Consider the following 24145-nt stretch of genomic DNA (forward strand, 5'->3'; position numbering starts at 1 on the left):
AAGATCAGCCATTGGTCAAAGAATAAAATATCCGCCATGATGGTTTGGGTTATGCGCATGAAGAACGCATGGTGGCGCTATAACAGTATCACTAGCGGACGACGGGCGATGCAGACTGAAATGGGTAAACAGTTTTCATTTATTATTCAGTGATTTGACCATTTTGTATACATGTATCTTATCAAAATTTCACGGTGGTTCGATAATTATCAGGCAGAGATGTTGTTGAGTGCTGATCCTCACCCACTCGGCACCATGGCATGCTTACAATCACAACTGGCATGACTGGGCAGTGGGAGTGGACAAGTTCCTGTGTCTGTGTGATTGTCGGATTGACTGGCAAACAATAAACATGGGAAAGTTAAAGGGGCACCATGTCCTGAAATCCCCGAATATTTCATGTTTTGGCTTGTTTACTTATCCTATTTCAAACATCTGGAAAGAATGTTGCAACCTGCTGCTGCTTTTTTCTTCATATATCATCTTAATGAAGGTCAGTCATTGCAAAAATGATGATAAGACATGAATCTGGGACTGAGAAATATTTCCAATTTTGTTAGGAAATACTTTTTCCTAAATTTTCTTGACTCTCCATAGACTTTGTACACAACCGCTGAAGTAGCGTCAGGTTGCAACATTCTTTCCAACATCTGGTTGAAAGGAAACCAACCTAATGTCTTTACAGATCCCGAGACAGGGGTGTGAAATCTCAGCTTTAAAGCTGATTTCAGCTTTTTTTGTTTTGGATTTCAGCTTTTTTCCCTCACTTGCTGTGTACAAAAGTATAGGAGATTTCCAAAGTTCAGCTTTTTTGCACCTTTTTCAGCTGTTTTCAGCTATTTTTATCAGTGGTCACTCACACCCCTGCCGAGAAAAGAGGAAAAAAAACACTGATTGTTTACATCGGACACGATGGAGTATGATACGTGTTTCCTGTCGTTTTTATACGATGTACGATACACGTTGTGTGTGTCTAGTAATTACACACGTACACAGCACCATGCTCATGAGCAGCGGTGACCAATCACCAATGCAAAAAATGTGATTTCTTACACGTTCGCAAAAGGCCAACCCTTGCGGCTGGAATCACAACTAGCATGAACAGCCCAACTTTTTGGGTCGCAAAAGTGGACCCCGGACGCAGTGTCCATTTAAGTTGCAAATCCATGACTGAATTTGCAAAAAGGCTTTTAACTTAGAGAACAAAAATCAATTTTAGGTTAGGCCAAGTAAAAAAAAAAAATAGTTGCTCGTCTGGGCTTTTTAAAAAAAATGAAGGAGGAATGTATTTTTTTTCCTCCTGTCTTCAATTTCCCACAAGAAGGCCGATTTTTACATATGATGGATAGATTCTTACATATTGTCGACTCTTTTGGTGAAACAAAATTGTGTCTGAAGGAGCCAGAACCCTTTTACATAGCTACAATGTTGTTGGAAACGTGCAAAAATAATGCACATTTATGATTAAAAAAGAAAAGAAACACAGGTGGGTGAGAAAACAGGAAGTGGGTGGGGACGAGAAACTGTTTTTTTTTTACTTGGCCTTATTGGACTAACTTGTACTGTAGTTGTACATACACATAAGCCCCATTAATGTGGCTCAAATACTGGACTTCCTCTGTATTGTGAGTCACACAGTGGTGATAGCTATATGTGGGGAAGATTTAATTTTGAGGAAATCAAAATTGGGATTGTTGTTTCACTTGATTATCACTATGGAAAATACATTGTACTTACCTGGTTAAATAGCCATTGTGCTTCTTTAGGTGTCTTAAAGGGACACTGCGTCCTGGAACAGCCCAATTGGGCTACAAAATGCGCTTTAAACGAAATGATGTTAATCGGAAAGAACATTTAAAAGTAGCATATAAACATCCACGCAACTATCCTTTAAAAACTGGGCATTTTTGTGTTATTCCTGTATTATGCGTGTGAGAACGACTTACGGTATTAATGCCTGCAAGAACGACATGGCATTTGAACATACATGTAGGGAAGGTAGGTACAAATGTAGGTAGGGAAATTGTTTTTGGCAGGGGCAATTTTTTTGTGTACGATCATATGGAGGTGTCTGCATGTAGTCAAGGGTAAAAGGTAGTAATTGTTGGTTTTCAAGTTTTTTTCCTCATTTTTCCCACCAAAAAAAATTAGGGTAGGGGCTTTCAAAATAGGGTAGGTAGGGAAACCAGAAGCAGAACTATTTTGTTTTTGGCCTCAGCAACCCCATCCACCCCCTAACCCCTGGATTCCACCCTTGTTGCCCAACGTTCTACATAGTATTTTTCCAAATCAACAATAAACTTGTAAAACAGTCTACATTTCCAAGCGAAAATTGCGAAAACTCATTTGTTTTTTATTGTTTTGTTAAGAGTTTGACCACTGAAGAATATGTTCATTTCCACTACTGAACATATTTTTTAAAGTAAATACTACATGTGTACTACAAAAATCCCAACTTTGAAAAATCTTCATTACTATGGAATGTTTAATTGCAATAAAACAAACCAACAATCAGCATAGAAAAATAGGAAGAATTTTCCATACTTAAGTAACCCACCCACGCAAATGTATGTTCACTGTCGATGGATGGACCTCCTATTGTCCCTCTTTTGTTTCTACTCTTTTTAGGAAGACTCCCATAGGTTTTGTACACGACCCCAATCGCGAATGTATTCTGGGAATCGTGGACGATATTGTTCTCTTTTGTTCTCTGGTATTTTTCGTCCACGGTTTGAAAAGATGAACACGTACACCCCCATCCGCTTGCATCTGATATGCAAGAACACAAAACTAATGTCCCAAAACATTCTTACAAAGCTGTGTACAAGAAGAGAGCTGCATTTAAGGTATTGATCTCAGAACAGTTTGTAAATGTGCAGATTTTATCTTGTCTCCTCTGTCCCGTCTGTTACTAAATACAGCTGCTTCCTCCCCTGGCCACTACGGAGACAGAACGGGAAACCAGAATGGTGGAGCCAATTTGCGGAAACTTCCCCCCGGAGCGACATTCAAAGTCACCAAGTCCATGTGGTACTTTGCTGTATTTTTTATGGTCGCAGTAGGAGTAGACGTCGTCTATTATTGGCAAGGCAGTGATGTTGAGGTAAAAAAGCGGAACCCATTTCACAAGGTTTATATTTATTCTTTCGTGGGGAGCTTGGCCAAACCACAGTTTTAATCAAGTAATCATCAGTCTTCACAAGTCAATCACAAGTTACTTAAATCTAGTTTCAAGTTGACTGACAGAGCTAGTGAATCCCTCCTACTATTGTTTGGTCAGTCACATACAGTCCAAAATTTCTTCCACTTCCTCTGCCGTGCATTTGTATGCAGACTAGTAAAAATCAGTCCAGTCACGTTCGTTCGTGTAAACACTGTGAGTAGTCGAATTCCATCAACGGACAAAATAGGTGACTAGTGGGTACAGCTGGCATATCAATCACCTCCAGTCAGAGCATGGTTATATCAAGTTAACAAGGGAATTGTTATTCCAGTCGCTCGATTGATTTGACTGCGGCTGTGATGGCGTTTTGCCAGCCAGAGATAGGCAGTGTTCTCCAACTTTGAAAATTAAAGGTTGGCGCTGGGGTCGGCGGGGACTCCTGCGAGCGCGAAGCGCGAAGCCCTTACGGCGTGGGGTCCGGGGCCCGCTTAAGGGCCCCGGAAAATTTTTGGATTCTAGATGTTCTGTGGTGCAATCTGAGGCGATTCTCCAGGCCAGTTCCCCCGATTTATTTAGCATTCAAAAATTTCCTTTTCAACCTAAAGCAGACTTCTCTCAGATCAAATGACACCTTTTTGTAATTTTGAAAAACAAAATGGGATACAAATTACGTTTTTTTTAACGCGATTTTATGGGTGGTGCCGGTGCCGTGCGCGTGCGATCGTCATCTTTATTTTCATGTTGCGTTTTGTCGTTGTCAGAGTCATTTTCCCCCCAAATTTCCCTCTATTTATGACCTACCTGTATGTTCTTAAATGTCGCCAACTAGTTTGGTAAGTCAAATAAATTAAAAGTGGATTTTGTTCTCTTAGGGAACCGGGCCCATACACGATCGCCATTTACATGATTTATAACTTTTGACAATCGGCATGATCGGAACACCATGTGCACGCGTGTTTTGGCTTCGAGCTCGTTTGCCTCGTACAAAAACATCAATGCGTATTGTGTACCGCGCGTGCAATTGCACTGAGAAAAAGAAAGTCGGTTGGCTGCACGTAAGATCTGCCGTACGTACTCCTGCTGGTGTGTGTGTGTACTAATACAGATATCTATTTTTGCGGCGGGGTTGTCGCTACTTGAAGTATCGGCACACTCCGGAACTGGGATTCAGTTGTCAGTGTGTGTACATCGCGCGTAGTACGTACAGTGCATGGGGAATCGCTGGTGTTTGCACGGCCGGCCGCGGCGTGTGATTGATTCAGCGAGATTTTAAGACAACCCCGATCGGGCTGGGATGACATCGAAATACATAATGTGTGAAAAAACAACTGAAATCAATTATTTTAGTTGTAAATGTACACTGTAGAGTCAAAAAAATTAAACCTGGCGGCAGGATTTTAAAGCTTGGCGGGGACTTCTTAAACATGGCGGGCGCCGCAGAAAGCATGGCGGGGCGCCAGGTTTGTTCTACATGTTGGAGAACACTGGATAGGGGATTACATAGGAATTATTTTGTCAGTATTCATCCCCTGATATTCTCGTTTTGGCTTGTGATTCGACTTGTGATTGACTGGTAATTGATTAATGAAAAGTTTGGCCAGAAAAGTCAGTAGGCCATATTCTGACCAATCACGGGAGCTGTCCAGTCGGAACAAAATTAATAGGGCCTGAAAAGTTGGAGATGATGAGGGATACTAAGTTCTGAAATTTGGTGTAAACATCTCACATTTGTGTTCATTTTCGGAAAAGTATAAAGTATGCACTTCCATCCATGTTTCCAATTTGTATTTCCCTAAAGTTGCAAAATGATCCTCTCTAGGGCTGTTCTTTTATTATTTTTTTTCTGATGAGCCAGCCGTAGCACAAGTTCAACATGAAATTAATGGACTGTGATGCTGGTAGCATGCAGGGGATGTAGTCAAGTCCATCACAAGTCTAGTCACAAGCAAATCACAAGTTTATTCCCAAGTCCAGTGGCAAGCAACAGTGGATGAATACCTAAGGAATGCCTTTCTCAAACCTCACTTGAAAAGCTTGCGATTTGAATTGGGACTGGAGGACTTGTGTTGGACTTGCAAAGACTTGTGGCAGACTCGACTCTTCCCTGATAGCAGTTCAAAATAAATTTGCATTATTTGTATCTTGTCTACTTGCATGTAGCCTCTTGCAGGATTCCTGGCAGCTGTAGCTGTATCTGCTCGTCTTCAGCGAGTGACTGCGGCAGGCCTCTGGTTAGAACTCTCATCCTATATTTTGATGTCACTCACATTCCCACAGTGCTCCATGTATATACATTGCAGCTAAAAACAATTAATTTCTGAGGTTTCGCTGATCTGCCTTCTTCGTGCTGTGTATTCCTTCCTAGTTGTAGATGTAGATGTAGATAAGCATAGCTTGCTAGCATTGTCACGCTTGTACATGTACATCTGTTTGTTTGTCGGGCTGTCAGGCCATCTGTCTGTCTGTGAAGAAAACATGCTAATCACCGGGTTCTGCTAGAGCCAACAGTTCTTCACAGGCAAGATAGATTTCCTGCAGCGTTTTCATCTGTGAATCCTATTCTAATTTCCTGTCTGTTTTGTGACTTCTGTTTGGTGATTGGTCGAAAACATCTCTCAGTGACATTATAACCTGCCCAACTGCATCACTATCTGACTATGTATTGTCTTCCCACCTTGAGGCATAGCAAAGACACAAAAGAGGTTTCTTTTTATGCCCCGCGGCGAAGCCGAAGGGGCATACTGTTTCCGCCTTGTCCTTCCGTGGGTGGGTGGGTGGGTGGGTGGGTGGGTGGGTGGGTGGGTGGGTGGGTGGGTGGGTGGGTGGGTGGGTGGGTGGGTGGGTGGGTGGGTGGGTGGGTGGGTGGGTGGGTGGGTGGGTGGGTGGGTGGGTGGGTGGGTGGGTGGGTGGGTGGGTGGGTGGGTGGGTGGGTGGGTGGGTGGGTGGGTGGGTGGGTGGGTGGGTGGGTGGGTGGGTGGGTGGGTGGGTGGGTGGGTGGGTGGGTGGGTGGGTGGGTGGGTGGGTGGTGGTGGGTGGGTGGGTGGGTGGGTGGGTGGGTGGGTGGGTGGGTGGGTGGGTGGGTGGGTGGGTGGGTGGGTGGTGGGTGGGTGGGTGGGTGGGTGGGTGGGTGGGTGGGTGGGTGGGTGGGTGGGTGGGTGGGTGGGTGGGTGGGTGGGTGGGTGGGTGGGTGGGTGGGTGGGTGGGTGGGTGGGTGGGTGGGTGGGTGGGTGGGTGGGTGGGTGGGTGGGTGGGTGGGTGGGTGGGTGGGTGGGTGGGTGGGTGGGTGGGTGGGTGGGTGGGTGGGTGGGTGGGTGGGTGGGTGGGTGGGTGGGTGGGTGGGTGGGTGGGTGGGTGGGTGGGTGGGTGGGTGGGTGGGTGGGTGGGTGGGTGGGTGGGTGGGTGGGTGGGTGGGTGGGTGGGTGGGTGGGTGGGTGGGTGGGTGGGTGGGTGGGTGGGTGGGTGGGTGGGTGGGTGGGTGGTGGGTGGGTGGGTGGGTGGGTGGGTGGGTGGGTGGGTCCGGACAAATCTTGTCAGCGCGATAACTTGAGAAATACTTAACATATGAACTTCAAATTTGGTTGGTGGATTGTTCTTGGTAATCCTAAGAAGCCTTTCGCATTTGGGGCCAAAAGGCCAAAGGTCAAGTTCACAGTGGCTAAAACAATAGAAATCTTGTCAGCGCGATAACTTGAGAAATACTTTACATGTGAACTTCAAATTTGGTTTGTGGATTGTTTTTGGCAATCCTAAGCAGCCTTTCGCATTTGGGGCCAAAAGGCCAAAGGTCAAGTTCACAGTGGCTAAAACAATAGAAATCTTGTCAGCGCGATAACTTGAGAAATACTTTACATGTGAACTTCAAATTTGGTTTGTGGATTGTTTTTGGCAATCCTAAGAAGCCTATTGCATTTGGGGCCAAAAGGCCAAAGGTCAAGTTCACAGTGGCTAAAACAATAGAAATCTTGTCAGCGCAATAACTTGAGAAATACTTTACGTGTGAACTTCAAATTTGGTTTGTGGATTGTTTTTGGCAATCCTAAGAAGCCTATTGCATTTGGGGCCAAAAGGCCAAAGGTCAAGTTCACAGTGGCTAAAACAATAGAAATCTTGTCAGCGCAATAACTTGAGAAATACTTTACATGTGAACTTCAAATTTGGTTTGTGGATTGTTCTTGGTAATCCTAAGAAGCCTATTGCATTTGGGGTCAAAAGGTCAAGTGTCAAGTTCACAGTGGCTAAAACAATAGAAAGCTTGTCAGCGCGATAACTTGAGAAATACTTAACATATGAACTTCAAATTTGGTTTGTGGATTGTTCTTGGTAATCCTAAGAAGCCTATTGAATTTGGGGTCAAAAGGTCAAGGGTCAAGTTCACAGTGGCTAAAACAATAGAAATCTTGTATTTATTCTGAGATTATAGGGATTAGGGATTAATTCATATAAAACCTACAGAAGACACTAATGCTGTCAATGAATGTTCCATGTGACCAAGGTACATATAAGTTGATGTTAAAAGAGTGGTGTTATGTCATGGGAACAGTCACGGTTGCGGGGCATTTGTGTTTGTAAACACACCTGACTTGTTTCTTTGTGTGGGTTGGTGAGGGTAAAGATAGACCTGTGCATTTTACTGACAAATTCCCTTCATTCAATTTTTGATTTTAGAACTTATAGCAGGGGATGCAGTGTTCTCCAACTTTGAAAATTAAAGGTCAGTGCTCCGTCAAAAACCAGGGGGGGGGGGGGGGCGCAGTTTTTTAATGCTAGGGGATGCTATTTGCAGACATACATTTTGTTTATGCTGAGGAGTGCTTTTTCCAGGCGTTTATGTAATATACTTTAATATGGATAACAGCGTTTAGACCATTTCTAGCAGATAAGTATCCTGGCTTAGCGTCCTATCATTTTTTCTCCTTTAATTTCTCACTTGCTTGTCTTTTGGTGTGCTTTTTTTTTTTGGGGGGGGATGTTGGAGATTGGACCATGCTCAGACCCAGTGCCCGTGGCCATGATTTACTGTGGATGTCATGACTTCCTTGTCATGTTTGTTGGTCAGGTGCGGGTAGGCATGTAGGGGCCTACGCCTCGCAAAACCATTGAGAAGCTTCCTTGCTCTACATGCTCTGTGGCAAAACTTAGAAGATTAAGCAAGAACAATAGTGCGTGTGCCACGGCAGGACACTAGGTCTGTTTTACAGGTTGGAGAACACTGGGGGATGGGAACCAGAGTTGAAGTGAGAACACTGTTCTTGACATTTAGGTAGTTAGGGGCTAATTCACACCTAACCATAGCATCCTTTAACACACAAAATCTAATTTATCCACATTTTCACCGCTTAGCGAGTAGAGACTCGTACATTATGCACTGAGCGCATTAACTGCGATGCCACAATAACCAGTCACACCAAGGGTGAACTAACAAAACTGTGTAATAGTATACAAACAATGAATGTTTATGAGTGCAATGGTAAGAATAATTTCAAGATGAGGTGACAGATGGAATGGTCCATTCGAGGAGACGAGGCCGAGTGTAATTATTCTTACCATTGCACAAATGTCAAACATTCATTATTTGTTTTATTCAACGTATGACTATGTCCTCGTCATCAGAGCCATTGGAGCCGTGTTATAGTGCCACCAATAGTGTGGCTGAGCCATGGAAGTTCTATTTTTGCGGGGTTGCCAGGCCGTGGATTAGGACTTATAATTCAATGATACATCGTCAACGACCCACCAATCAGCTGACAGGGATTTATTCACGCATTGTATAACGTGTCCTAACCTACATGTAAAACTGTCATGGGCATGATGCTCCTTAAAGTTAGTAAGCAATGTTGGTGTCATGCACGCGATGTTTTTTCCCCCATGCAGTTCCATCAACAGAGGGTGCTCTATCCATGTGCATGCATATTTTGTGGTTGCCGCAGGGTTGTTGAGAATTAGTCACATAAAGGGAAGAGCTTTGGAGAATAAATTAATAAAGCACTGAAGTACGGCGGCAGATTACGCAATAGAATGGAAATAAAATATGTAATTTATTGAATTTTTTTTCGCTCTCTCATTTGTTCAACAAGTACTTTCTGATTTTATATCATGGTGTGGAGTGTGTTTTCACTAATTGCTTGGCATGCATGTGTATTTATCACTTAATATCTATATTGATTTCATCACACTTTCTCATCTCTTTCCTCCGACCAGATTATTTTGTTTGAACTTTGTCCTGTGTGCTTTCTTCCTGTGTGCTTTCTTTGAAAGTGTACGTGTACATTTAGATGTATCTTCATGCACTCTCACCACCACTATTTCCACGAATGTGATGTTCAACAAACAGAAAGGAATTTGGCCATTCAAACAGTGATTCTCAACCTAAAACCTCTTGTGAAAAAGTACAGTCAGTTCTGAGCCATTATTGCTGATCAGGCTGGTGTTTATCTCTGGTTTTCTTGGCATGAAACGGTTCAGAATATAAATTTCTATTTCCCCTTGGCTGGGATGCCGGTTCATTCCAGATCTATCCCTTGCTCATGCCCATTTATACTCCCGGACAGAGAGAGGTAAGTTGGGGTGAAGTGGCTTGCCCAAGGACACAACATTTTGCCAGCGGCAGGATTTGAACCCCCGACCCTCTGATCATGAGTCACCAGAGCTACTATTAGGCCACACCCCCTTTCATTAATGATAGATAATCAGATATATGAAAAATCTGACTCAATGCGGTAACCCAAAGCAATTTCTCCATACCTTAACATTAGAAACTTATTTTAAAAAGCCCATACAGAAGCACACGTACTTGTACCATCCAAGTTTAGCATAGCAAGGTTTGAATCAGGCTGATTTGGAATGTTGAAGGAAAAAATATCAAACCAAATTTATATTCCCATGCCCCCAGTTGTTGAGCCGAATACTAACTCCTTGCAAGTCACAAAGTACATGTATATAAACATCAATGTGCAGCTCATTGCTACCTTGATGCAACTTGTAATTTGACTTAAATGATTGACCTGTCATTGATCTAACTTATAATTTACACCTATCATATCGCCAGCCTAATCAGCCGCAACACAGACCTGTACCCGGGTATCAGATCAGGCAGAGGACAAGCAGCCACCAGTCCACCGAGTCTGCCTCTCGTCTTGACAGCGATGACCAGTCTTCCCCCGCAACGGAATGGTCCACCAAGCAGAATGCTGCTACATCCAGCTTCCTGATGGCAAATCCCACTCCCGCCGATTTTTCGACCACTCGGGTTGCAACCAATGCTGTCTTTGATGCCAAAGCTCTGCTCAGGTCGTATCCAACAGATGCCCTGAACTCTTTTTTCACCATAAAGAATGCCGCTCGTTCCTCCCATTACATGCTGTGCGACACTCTGGAACTGCACATTGAGGCTAGAGACCAGCACAATCACGTCAAACAACATGGCGGTGATTATTTCTGGGTGAGCTTTCAAATCTTGTGGGTGCAACGAAGTAAATAAATTCCCATACACAACAGTGATAAATCCCAATACTTCAAAATTCTTTTTAAAATACTCAGAACTCTCACAGGTGTTCAGGCTGCACAGAAAAATTTGGCTGCACAGAAAAATTTGTCAACTTGTCGTCTTTCATTTTCCTTTCAGTTTTTGGTGGGTTGACCGATGACTTTTTTGAGAAATTCTCACCCAAAGAAGATGACCCCTTAAATGAATGATAGTTTGTTGCACCCTGTAAGACACTTGTAAAATTGAAGATGTCATCTTTTTGTGGTTGGACAAGCCATCTTGTTGGACAAACAAGAAAAGAAAAAAAAAAAAAAAAAGGTAGGATTTCATGGGACCCCTAGAACACTGTTTTGATGCTTTTTCAAGTCAACTTGGCTAGATATTTATAACTCTATTAATATTTATTCCTTCACGAAATGGACCATTCCTCAAAAGTGCACGGTCACCAAATATTGGAAGAAACCTTTTATATTTGCACATAGATGAGACAAAGGAGAAGATGATCAATTTAAAGGTATAGTTCATCATTTGTAATTTGTGCATTTTGTTTGTTTGAAGCAACAAAAGTGCCAAAACCTAAAAGAGGATGCTGAACAACTGACCTGATGAAGTTTCAGCTCAGCTTCAGCTGTATATTTTGAGACAAAACAACATTCAGGGGTCTTGATTTCAAATCAAAAGTTGCTGAATCATGTTTTGAATTGGGCCTGAATTCAGCGTCTGAGACACGTTCTCACTGAGCCGATTGCAGCTACGAGATATCGCCCACTGATCCGACGAATTATAGCAACTGCGCACGTGTGCATCATGTCAACGCTTGCGCAAGCTTCGCCGAATAAAAAAACGAACTACTAACGGAATTTCATTGGAAAGGCCTTCTTTCGTTGATTTTTCCAAAATGACAGCTTGCCAGGAAGAATAATTTCACAGGGAGATTAGTTCCCTTACTATCTTTCAACCAAGTATGTTCAACAATAATTACGTCAGTTACTTTTTGGATAGTTGCAAATGATGGACTGTAGCTTTAAGAGAAACACTGGAATGATAATACACGTCAGCCTGAGTTGGATTTCACTGAAAATCCTCAGTTCATTTTATATTTTAATACATTTTTGCAAAAGAAGTTTAAAGCCAGAGTCCATCATGTGCAGCTATCCAAAAAGTAACTGGTGTAATTATTGTTGAAAAACATACTTGGTTGAAAGATAGTAAGGGGACTAAACTCCCTGTGAAATTATTCTTTCTGGTAAGCTGTCAATTTGAAGAAATTAACGAAAGAAGGCCTTTCCAACGGAGCGTCTTAAGAAGCACCATTGGAAAATCCTGTTTGCTGTTCATTTTTTTTATTCAGCGAAACGCGCACTAGCGTTAACACAAAGCACACGCGCGCATGGTTGCTTTAATTCGTTGGATCAGTGCGCGACATCGCGTAGCTGCAATTGGCTAGTGAGAACTTGTCTCGGTTTTAAATTTAGGCCCAATCAAAACATGATTCAGCAACTTTTGATTTGAAATCGAGATCCTAGAATGTTGTTTTTCTCGAAATATACAGTTGAAGCTGAGCCGAAACTTCAACAGGTTAGTTGTTCAACACCCTTCTTTAGATTTTGAACACTTTTGTTGCTTCAAACCGAACGAACAAAATGCACAAATTACAAATGATGGACTATACCTTTAAAAGTGTAATCCCTGATTACAAATCACACTTCAGGCAAAGCAACTGATCTAGCAATTCAGACTGAGTGACCCTTCAGTAGTGAGTTGCTGCAATCTTTGATGGCATGTGATTCTGTTTCTGTACTAATGCCCACAATTTTGCAATTACTTTGATGATGAGTACTTTAACTAGATCTCATGCTCATGATGTCCTTTTCGCTTATACTCATGCTGCACTAGGTAAAAATCTTCAACCTCGCCTCCCATTCCAGCCAGCCGGCCGACGAAATTATCGATCACGGGAACGGCACCTACACGGCCCGTTTTCTCTTGCACTGGACCGGTGTCGTCAGCATGAAAGTTCTCCTCGTTGCGTCAAGCGAGTACGCTGCGCTGCTCGGCGAGCTGCGGGAGGCCGCCCCAGCTCGCTTCGCCTACAACGGAAAATTCAAGATTGGGAACTGGACAGAAATTATGCCATGCCACATCACCAAGGAGATGTACCTGGGATTCTTGGAGCCGGAAAGGTCGAGGGGATTCTGTGATTTCTCGGACAGGCGACTCGGCTATCCGTGGTTTTGTCTGAAACCGCGGAATCTACCCTGCAGTTCGTTTGTGGAGCACATGGGGTCGTTGACGCGGAGTCGCGAATACAACACGCTTTTGTTTCAGGGAAAGCAAGAGTCCTTATCTCACAGGTTTGTAGCATTTTTCTCGAGATTTTTGATTTGAAAATGTTATTGACTCTAAGAAATTCATAGGGTGCCGTGCAGTTTACTTGTCAAAATAGCACAAAAAGTCATTGATACACAAAGTTCATGTACTGTGCAGAATAAGCTTCTGAAGTCATGTTCAGCCAGGCTTATTTCACTACATGTAACTCAATTCAATACCAAGGTCAAGAAAATCAAAACAATTTCAAAATGCCAAGGCTCAAATTATTAATTGTTACTTTGAAGACCTACTGGCCAATTACACAGAACCGAAGTGGATGACAATGGAATCGTTTTCGTAGAGCAGGTTACACACAGTGGTTATTTGATCCATTCTGTTTTAAATATTGACTGAAATGTTTCCCTCCTAGGTTTGCTAATATCAAACAGATTGGAACAACCACCATTGAAGTGAAGAATTTGGGTATGTATACTGTGAGCTCTGGATACTGAGTAATTACATTGGAAGACTAAACTATGCTCTTCATTAACTCTTATTAAATTTGATAAAACTGTTAATGTGGAAGCAGCATTCGCTTGTACCCACTGCCCTGCAAACAGGGCGCTGGGATACGCTGATGAGCTTCACAGAATCTTGTGAAGGAAGTGGCCTATGACCTATGTATAAAGCATCTGGCTGCAGCTGTTTAAGACCGCAGTTAGCCAATTCGCGCAAATGCTATCCGAAAAATTTCCCACATAAATGCGCACATTCCATACCGGATGTGATTTCTGTTTCATTGCAGACCATGTGGACAAATTTTGAGTGTCGCATTATATGCAATCTGACCCATCGTGAATTCCAAACGGAGCAATGAGCAAGTGACTAGAATTGAAAATTTACAAAACAGATACGTTTTACAGATTTTCCCACATTATTACGCTTTTCAACGAAATAAAGCATTTATGAATGGGAATAAAAGAGTGACAACTCAGTCTTCAACGGCCGTTTCAAACCTTGCCGAGTCGTAGCCATGATGACTTGCAGGTCACAGGTAACCAAAATCTATCTAATCAGAGTGTGAATTCATCAGCGTATCCCAGCGTCCTGTTTGCAAAGCGGGGGTTCGAGCGAACAAGCAGCATACCTAAGGCTGTTTAAAAGTCCAGGAGATGGTGGACGGAGAACTCTGAAAAAAAAAAAATCACATTTGCTTATATTTCCTGAATGTCTTTTTGTTCAGGTTTTACAAAAAACTGAAATTTTAAATTTTCAACTGAAAGTTTAAATACAAAAAACTGTCAATTTTATGTATTTGAAATTTATTATTTTACCAGATGTATATATGGGTGGGTAAGCACAAACGAAAGACAAGAATGAGAAGTATCATTCATAATGTGACATGGAGCTGATGCTTTGCCATTTAATCTTTCTGAAAATAAAATGGATGTCAACAAAAAACATGTAGAGGATGATGTGTAAAATAAAATGAGTTTTCATTTTGAGAGAATCTTCAACTGAGCAACTTAAGATGTTGACAATATTTTCACTGATTACTTTTCCTTCCCAGGAAACAGGAAAGAGATGACGAGCCTTTGCATAGACAAACCACTCCCCGTCTGTGTCCCTGGTGTTCCTCCTAGACCCCCGAAATCTGTTGCCGGTTTCTACCATCAGACATCTTGGCATTCCCTCGTCTGCTCGGCTAGAGATTTTAAGTCCAAGGAAGCCCTGAGATGCCTCCAGGGGCGAAGTCTGTTCTTCTACGGAGACTCCACATTGCGTCAGTGGTTTGAATACCTGACTCGCCGCTTAGGGCGCACAATGAGGGAGAAGCGCCTGACGACTAGTCCAATCGTCGGACCACGCTACGCTTACGACAAGGCTCACAACATCTCAATGTTGTTCCGCATCCACGGGTTTCCGATCCGCAACAGGTGGCTCAAAGTGAAAGACGTCGCGTATGCAGCTAACGAAATCGATAACCTTCCCGGTGGGCCCAACACCGTTATCGTCATGTCGCTTTGGGCCCACTTCACTCCCACCACCCTCCAGTTTTACCGGGACCGGTGGAGGGCCATCAAGGGTGCCTTGCAGAGGCTGCGAGCCCGGGCCCCTGGTACGCTTGTTCTCATCAAGTCAGCCAACACTAGGGAGCCGCGAAGCCCGGACATGAGTAACTGGTATGGCATGGAGCTGGATAAGGTCATGAGAGAGGAGTTATCTGGAGAGCCAGGCGTGACCATCATTGATGTGTGGGACATGACGTTGAGTCACTCCACGGGCTATCGCGCCCATCCCCTGGAAGTCATCATCTCCCAAGAAATCAAGATGCTTCTAAGTTTTGTTTGTCCTGTCCCATGAAATGTTTAGTCTGTTAACCATAACGCAGCTAAATACTTCAAAATCTACCAAGAGGTTTTAAAGGATTTTCTAGGATTTGAGAAGGCAGAGCCCAGACATTACACAGTGTACATGTACATGTATTAATTAATATGGGGATTGATGCCCCTTGAAATTGTTGGTGTTCGATGTAGACTGTTCCATTGTTTTTTTTTGCACAGTGGGAAATTCAGGAAGGCTCCTAAAAAAATGCCTGTGGAGTTTAGTTTAATGGTTCTCGAGTTGTCATGTAAAGATGCTACACATGTGTTAAAAGGTAGAGTAAACCATTTGCAGCTATCCAAAATGTGAGCGACCAAAATACTGTTAAAATGGTTTAAAGATAGTAAGTAATAACACTAAATTTCTTGTGAAAGCACTCGTTGTGGCATGCTGTAATTCTGAAGAAAACAATAAAAGGTCATTTCCAAAGATGTGTCAAGTGACCCTTTTTTTAAAATTTCAGTGAATACCGCCCGAATTTACCTCAGGAGGTATGCTCACGTCAATGGCGTGGCCGATCGGTACATTGGTTCACGCACGTGGTTAAAAAACAAATGCTGATTTAGGGATTGAGAGAAAGTGCAAATCAAAATATGACTTGGCAGGTTTGGATCCAGAATATTGAGTTTACATTCTGTTTCTACAGAGCCAACAATTCAGGTTAGTTGTTAAGTACCCGTCTTTAGATTTTGAGCACTTTTGATGTTTCAAACAAAAAGAGTGCACAAATTACTCATGGTCTGCTCTACCTTTAAATGTGAAAACCAGTTTATTTATTATGCATATTCGTTTTTAAGAAGTCTTTTCAACCATTTTTGTTATGTGCAATCCTGTTCTGTATTCACATGGTACATGAAGTAAGATTTTTACCTTTCAAACAAGTTAAAAGCTCCAATTAATGGGGAGAGAATTTATTTGAAACATGTGTATAGTAATATATATACTGGAGTTCCCTACCTGACAAGCATATGCTTTTAGGGACTCCATCCACATTTATTGTATCTATTTATATTTATTATACAACTTAATATATGTGGAAAATATGAATGAGTGAATGAATGAAAAAGTTTATCCAGCAGGTTATAGGGTCAAATTTGCAATGTATGTAGCTCTTTTAAAAAACAATTAACAGCAACAGTATTTCATCTTATAGATCAAAGATGGCCTTTGTTTTATACATTTGTATATTGGTTACGTCAGTGATGACTTTTAAACCTCTATGATTAATGTGGAATTTATTTGTATGTTTAATTTGTTTTGTACATTGTTAGGGGCGGATCCAGGTTTGGTGGGGGGGGGGGAGGGGGAAAGTTGTCAGGGGTTTTGCGGGAGTCTGGTATTGTTCGGTTTTAGGGTGCGACCTGATCACCCTTTTAAAATGGTAAGAATTAATCTTCTTTATTTTTCTTTCGGTCTTCCTTTTTTTTTCCGGACAAGAATGCTCCACAGGTTTTTCTTCTCAATGGTTTATGATACAAACTTGTAAGGCCAATTAAAAAAAAAACACAGTTGATCGTCCCCACCTGCATCCTTTTTGAAGCAGCATCCTTTTTTTTTCTCACTTCAAAAAGCTAACTTTTCTTGTATTTCACTTTAATGCAATACATAGAACATGTTTGACATGAATATTTAGACTCTACTTACTCTTAGAATCTAATTAAAAGCTGGCGGTCATGTTGAACCGGAGTTGGCGGCCATTATGAATTTAAATACTTGGCAGTCATCTGGGGGGGGGGGGGGGGGGAGAGAAGGCCCTCATCCTCCTCTTTGAAAAACACAGACGATCAACTGGTTTTTTTTTTAAAAACTTGCCCTCACTTCAAACCAACATCATCCCTGATCCAAAGGTGTGCATATTACTCTGACGCCATGATGACCGTCATCAGACCAGAAGTTATTGTAGGGAGCATTTGAAAAATGATCAGTTTTCGTTTTTTCTTTAAACATCAAATCCCTCATTTGATCCGTGTCATTTGATCAAATGCTGTGATGTCAAACCGGACGTTAAGGTTTGTTAATAGATGCACTTAAACCGTCATTATAATTTTCATTTCATCTATACATGTAATTCATTATAATGAAAGACAATTGCACAGTGGGCTTACAGTAACATGTTTCACTGTTTGAAGCCGCTTTTTGAAAGGATGAAATATCACTTCTTTTACATTATTGGCATTTTCTCAGCAACCCAATGTGCTGTTTTCATGGGTTTTTTTTCAGTGTTTGAAAGAAAAAGCTCTCAGCTTCAATCTGATATCCAAATCATAAATTTTCACCTATCACGTTTTTGGAAAAAGGCAACTGTTTCAGGGTTGCATTGTTGTTGGGTCACCCTGTATATCGACATGTGTATTTGTATGCATGAGAACAAGTACATATGTATACAGAGTATCTTACCTTTCAAATACAAATTTAAATGATTTATTATTAAATTGCCTTAGAATGCAGAAGAAATCATCGTAGATTAAAAAAAAAAAGGGGGGGTGGAGGCATGCCACCGGACATCCCCCCCATAGAAGGGCACACCTTCAGTCAAATATCAGGCCCCCCCTTTTCATGAAATATAGATCCGCCCCTGGTCTCACCGAAAATGCTTCTTAGCAGGATTTTAATGTCCAAAACGCTCGGTTTACGAAAAAGGAAAATCTCCTCGGCAGTTGTGGTTCTTGCCTCAACAACACTTCTCCAAGCAGTGGCGACTTCCTATTATGTGCACTGTTTCCCAAAACGTAAAAATTAACAAGCAAACATTGACATTCTAAAGTAGAATATTTTCACCAAGTTTAGTTCACAATTTGTTTTCTCCCTTTTTTGTGTATGTATTTTCTTCCTTGCATTTTATGTGAGGTTTTACTTGTAGTCATACATGTCATAAGAATTGCGCACCGGCTGACGCTGTACGTCATTGTACGTGGTGCGTGTATATAATGTTGTGGGCTGTCAGCGCGTGCACGCTGAAACCGCCCGGTTCAGCACTATACGCACATGACTAAAATTAAATCCATTTTCAGTCACTTAATGAAATTTTATGAAAGCACATTATGGTATTCGATAACAGACATGCTTGCATTAGGCCAAAAAAAAAAAAAGTCTCCGGTTTCTGGTATGCGCGCGCGTCGCCGTAGCCATGCGCGTCGGCAAAATGAAAAAGTTTTTTTTTTAATGAAAGATGATGTCTCAAAACCGCCAAACTCACTGGTTTGACTGGAATCCTGCTGCTGCACAATTTTAACGTGTTTTTAGATTGGGTTATGGTCGAGAATAAGCCTTATGTGGCCTCTCTGGACTCCCATATATTTGCACTAAGTTTAGTCAGGCACCATTTGCAGTCATCAGCCGACATTTGAAGCAAAAAAAATCAGTTAAAAAAAAAAAAAAAGCCGCGTCGCCGCACCACTTTTTGGGCAAGCTCCATACCAGAAACCGGAGACTTTTTTTTTTTTGGCCTTATCTCCCATGAAATAGAAAGGAAATACATGTATACCTGTAAACAACACATCGGAAGTTACTGGTTAGTATCATATGCCAGCAGCCGAAAATCGTTTTAACAACGACCGTTCATTGCATTCTTTTGTGGATCCCATAGTATTCGTTAAAGCGACGTTCCACTGTACAAATGTACTTGTTTTGGCTGCATACAAAGAGTGTTTTTATTACACCTCATAGGCCTACATAAAATTATGTATAACCAAGCGCACATTTTGTATTGGCTTATTCATATTCAAACTCGGGGACATAAAATTTGATGTAGCCATCTCGAACGCGCAACGCACACTAAAGTACAAGAAAAGTAGTATACCTCATTTTTTGCAAATGTAGCGACCGCAGGTACATCGGATGACACGATTGCAAGGGGCCTATGTTTAGACAGACAAACGTTATATAAACGTGTTACTGTTGGATAACTCAGATTTTTGTTAACGTTCTTAGTCTCGTCTTAATGAACCTTAATATGTTTGAGATGTGTGTAAGAAACAAAGAACACGTACAACATGAACGAGAGAGAAGTGTGAATTTTTTGGACCATTGGATGTTGCCGATTTTGACGACCTACAAATCAGCCAACGACGGTCTCTGGCCAGTGGCGTCACCAGACTTTTCAGTCTGGGGGGGCACAGGGGGGGCACCAGCATTTGATGGGGGGGCACTTAGGTGGATACGGATCGCCGTCCTGGGGGAGGGGTCTAAGGGGAGGGGGTGCCCCCCTCCCCTTTGGAAAATTTTCGCATACGGAGGATGGGCTAGATGCAAAATGGTGCCACATTTGATGCTAAATTCGATCTGAAGATATCTCCAGAAATTGCTATTTTCGAGGTAATGATTTTAACAACGCGCAGAATTTTTTTTTACCAACCCAAATCTCAGATGGGGGGGCACTCGTGGGGGCACTAGGTTTTCCAGGGGGGCACGTGCCCCCCCTGGCCCCCCCTTGGCGACGCCACTGTCCCTGGCCAAGTAATGTCACACTATACTTCTCCTCAAACCATAATGTTTAACTTATAAAATATGAGCTGGGATGGACATGCACCCTTGTCTAGTACCATTTGACTTCGCCACCAGGTGTCAAATCGAAAGTGTCGTGTTACCCCTTGTCATTTTTCAAAGGTGCATTCGGGTTCTCATGTAAGATCTGAAGAATGTGCTCATCAGTGAATATGAGACGTGCGTGGCCGAGTTTGATTTCACACTAGAATATCTTCAATTGCTTTTAATGCAAGTACTTACTCACCATGAAATTAATTCTTAAATGCAGTGTCATGGCTGTGGACCCTAGGATTAGAGTTGTCAAATATTTTAATCCCACTGTCAAAGCAAGAAAGCTTATTTGTTTATGTCACTGGATTTTCAGAGACGAGTGATGTTTCTTAAGGGTCATTCCCAGGATAACAAATTATTGAAAAATCCGTTGAAAAATATACGAGTTAGAGTGGCACATGCACTTAAATGACTGACTTTCAAGGGGCATGGTGCGAATGCCTATGAACTCGGAGGAACAAAGCCGAACCATTTGAAATATCTCCTTCTTACGATAAATGCTTTCTTTGATATACATTTATGTGGTGTGAATTTATTTAGAAACTAGAAACTGAAGAGAATAGCAATGAAAAGCAACAGAAAACAAAATTGTAGAGATGACTTCGTGTTCTGTGGTATATTAGGCCTACATGTGAATTGGCTGTAATAATATGGTTGTCTAGACATTTGAATTTGATACAAAGGTCAACACATTTGAGATACAATCTGCAAATGTTAAAAATAAGTTTACAGTTTGAAATATGTTAAATGAGGTAGCCTAGTTTTTTTTTAGTGAGCATTCAAGAAAATTACCTAATTGGTTATAAATATGCATGTACATACTGGTTAAAGCATTGACGTCATAACTTACGTAGCCTATGCATTCAAGGTGAATTGTCTTTCTTGCCTGCAAAGTTTGTCAACAAAAGTGCGTGCAGTGTTGAGTAGGGGTACGGGATTTTCCCTGTTACAAAATTATTAGCATATAATTAGCATATACCAGACAGCTACAAATAATTAGCATATACCTTCATTTGCATGTGACATGTGCAGAGTGTAGTTATCCGCTGGTGACTTAGTGCCCAAATAATCGTAGAATTTGGATATTATATGTTCCAAGTGCGTGTACCTATTTCGCACGTGCGACTGCCATTTGAATATGCATTACAAGCGACTCAAGGTGTGTGCTATGTAGGAAGGACGGCAGTGACTGGATCCACGTCCTGAACGCCGCTCGGGGAGATTTAGAGTTATTCAATCGGAAGTTTTGAGTTATTCAAAAGGGAATAGTTAAAATTGTATAAATAACTTTAGACTTATCTGGAAATAACTTGAGAGTTATTTGATCAGGAAATAAGTTTGGAATTTTTAAGATTGGAAACTCCAAAATCAGGAAAGATACCCTCTTGTTTTTGAATTGCAACTCAATCTTTTGAAACATAATTAAATCTTAGTAATTCATGTTTATCCTAAGTACTGGTTTCTATCTTCAATTTAATTTGTGTTCTGTCCAAGTGCATGATCCAATTTAAGTGCAGAACGGTCCTATCCAACCTCGTTCAAAGGGTATCGAGCAGTACGCTCCCACAACTACCCGCTGTCTCACCCTGGTAAGTTATTTGCATATCCACAATTTTTGGATACGTATGCAAATGAGGAATAGTGCTGCCTGTGCTTTACATCAGCGTTTGGTTTGTATGTGGTGTCTGGGGGTAAAAACAGAATCAATTCGTCGCGGCATGAGTTACGAAAACCGTTTTTATTTCAAAGTAAAATCATTACAATGAACGTGAAAACACGCAATACACGTTAAAATAACAACACCAAGTACACGATATCAATCCATTACCTGCTACTTACGCTATCAAATCAGGATACAGGAAGCAAGTTCCCATCCCAGGGCTTACTATGGGAAACGAGGTTGAAAATATAGTAAGCCCTGAGGACGAGGTTGGGACCTACCACACACACACAGTGGCAACACTGCTCAGAACTGGGATTCCTTTTACAAAGTGGCGTCGTAGACCCGGAATACGAAGTATTTACCTTCTAGGCCTAATAATGGATTTCTGCAATGTCTATTTATATTCCGCAACTCCTTACATATGCATCTTAATTTGCCGATATGTGAATGGAAGTATGGCAAATTATAATATACAAATATTGAGTGGCTCAGCGTGGAATGGGAGGAATATTATCGCAAGGTAAAATCTGGACTTTTCCATTTCAAGAGGCGAAGCCGAGTGAACTGGAAAAGTCCAGATTTTACCGAGCGATAATATTCCTCCCATTTCACAATTTAAAGCCACTCAATATTTGTTTTATATAACTGACATATAGATCCTTGTCATTTGATATATTTGAACTTTTTTTCAACACAAAACTGGAGGAAAATGTATTTCTCTCTTCCAAACCACCCTTTCACGAAAATGTTTGTACCCAACGCTGTAGCGCTGGCTCTTTGGAACAATACGCGCTACGCGCAACGCTGAACGCGCACACCAGCATGCATTTGCACACAAATACCGCGTCATGATCCTAACTGTTGAATAGTATACAAATATTGAATGCTTCGAATGGTGTAGTAAAACTAGCCTCCCAAGGTGATCCATGGACATTCTATTTTCCCGAGGCGAAGCCGAGGGAAAATAGAATGGTCCATGGATCACCGAGGGAGGCTAGATTTACTTCACCACGAGATAAAAAGCATTGAATATTTGTTTTACAACACTTCACCCACAGATTCTGCTTGGTTTTAATATTTTAAATTATTTAAATCTGAACACAGTTGAATAAACTTCAATTTCAATACAAAATTGGTGGAAAATGTATTTCTCTCTTCCAAACTACCCCTTCCCGAAATGTTTGAACCCAACTCTGCGGCGCGCTCTCTTTAGAACAAAACGCGCTACGCGCAACGCGCAACGCGCACACCAGCATGCATTTGCACACAAATACCGCGCCGTGGTATAGTACTTTGGTTGCTAATGGTATAGTACTTTGGTTGCTACGGGCATAGTACTTTTGGCCGTGCACAGAAAGATAGCAAAAATAGAAAGTATCATGTGACACGCTCTCGGCCAATCAAGACACAGAATCTGCGGGTGAGGTGTTATAATATTTCCCATTCCCCATGGGCGGATAGTACTTTTTGAGCCGCGGCATGAATGGGAGCAACAACGAATGCCACGTGATGTGAGTTCCACCAATCAAATGACAAGGATCTGTATGTCGGTTATATAATTTGGGATATTGTGTGCTTATTTATGCGCTCCAGAAAGAGTATTTGGGAAAATGAACAATAACTTTTACTCTACTAAAGATTTAAAGGTTGGAGTTGTACACATTATTCATTTTTGGATATTTGCAAACGTGTGCTGGCTATACGCGATGTCACGCACTGAACTGACGAGTAACTTTGACGAGTAATAGCAACCGCGCGCGCGTGTGCGTCGGGTCAACGCTTCCGCGCACTCATTCACGGCTTCGCCGAATTAAAAACGAACTCAAACGGACATTTCCAAGAACGCATCGTTGGAAAAGGCCTTCTTTCTTGTTATTTTGCAAAATGACTAGCTGCAAATGATGGACTCTACCTTTAATAGTTCAAATTTCAGATGACACCGTCACGATCAACAAGTTATAAATGTAGTCTCCGCTCCATTCGCTCTGCGCTCTCGCCGCTCGCCAAGGGTAATATACTAAAAAAAACCTTGTCGAATGGCTAAGAGACAAGCTTAAGATCGTTGAGACTTGACTTGGGCCTGTGCCATATCTGCCCACGCCGCATACGACCTGCGTCAATCACTGACGGATAATGATATCCTGCGCCGAGAAATCTTATCGCCTGTCCGCGAGGGTCATTGACATCTTCTAAAAACCAACACCTTGTAATAGGGCTGTAATACGAAGTCGAGTTATGAAAGGGACAAAGAACGATATTTTGGCATTCTAAAATGGTGTATCACTTTAATGCCTCGAAGCCACAACTATATGCTTTCCCGTCCCCGAGAGGGGTAAAAAAAGAAAGTAGTCCATGAAAAACACAACAAAGAATCGTTTCTTAAATTAGGGTAAATTTTTAAGAGTACATGCATACTTTGTACAAGTTTAAACGCGAAACCCTTCTTTACTTAAAAAAGTGATTCTTGTTAGTTTTGGGTGGGGGAGGGATTGGAAATTTGCTTGAAGGATGTCTGCATTTAAATAAATTCTACAAACCCAGGCCCCAGCCCTATATCCGTCGGCAACTTCAGGAAATTTCTAAGGCACATTGAAAAAAATCTAAA

The 24145-nt window shown here is 41.8% G+C and overlaps 1 protein-coding gene across 2 annotated transcripts; it reads left to right on the forward strand.

The window, feature by feature from the left end:
• The first annotated feature begins 53 nt into the window (after positions 1-53).
• LOC119722745 (NXPE family member 3-like) lies at positions 54-17639 on the forward strand. Of its 2 annotated transcripts, none has more exons than XM_038193044.1 (6): positions 54-124; positions 2922-3103; positions 10209-10601; positions 12543-13000; positions 13387-13439; positions 14527-17639. In XM_038193044.1, the coding sequence occupies exons 1-6, from the start codon at positions 58-60 to the stop codon at positions 15318-15320; spliced, it is 1947 nt and encodes a 648-aa protein (XP_038048972.1). In that variant the 5' UTR covers positions 54-57; the 3' UTR covers positions 15321-17639. The 2 variants fall into 2 exon arrangements, with proteins under 2 accessions (XP_038048972.1, XP_038048973.1); XM_038193045.1 differs by lacking the exon at positions 54-124 and adding an exon at positions 1867-1998.
• The last annotated feature ends 6506 nt before the right edge of the window (positions 17640-24145 follow it).

Source organism: Patiria miniata, unplaced genomic scaffold, assembly GCF_015706575.1.
Source record: "Patiria miniata isolate m_02_andy unplaced genomic scaffold, ASM1570657v1 HiC_scaffold_16, whole genome shotgun sequence".
In the NCBI taxonomy this organism is placed as follows: domain Eukaryota; kingdom Metazoa; phylum Echinodermata; class Asteroidea; order Valvatida; family Asterinidae; genus Patiria; species Patiria miniata.

What these genes read in the sequence shown, in the direction of transcription:
- LOC119722745 (XM_038193045.1), top strand. Translation starts at nt 1,926, where the DNA reads ATGCGTGTGAGAACGACTTACGGTATTAATGCCTGCAAGAACGACATG. An exon ending in TGAACATACATGTAGGGAAG is followed by an intron (nt 1,999 to 2,921) that starts GTAGGTACAAAT and finishes TACTAAATACAG; the next exon opens with CTGCTTCCTCCCCTGGCCAC. An exon ending in GGCAAGGCAGTGATGTTGAG is followed by an intron (nt 3,104 to 10,208) that starts GTAAAAAAGCGG and finishes TCATATCGCCAG; the next exon opens with CCTAATCAGCCGCAACACAG.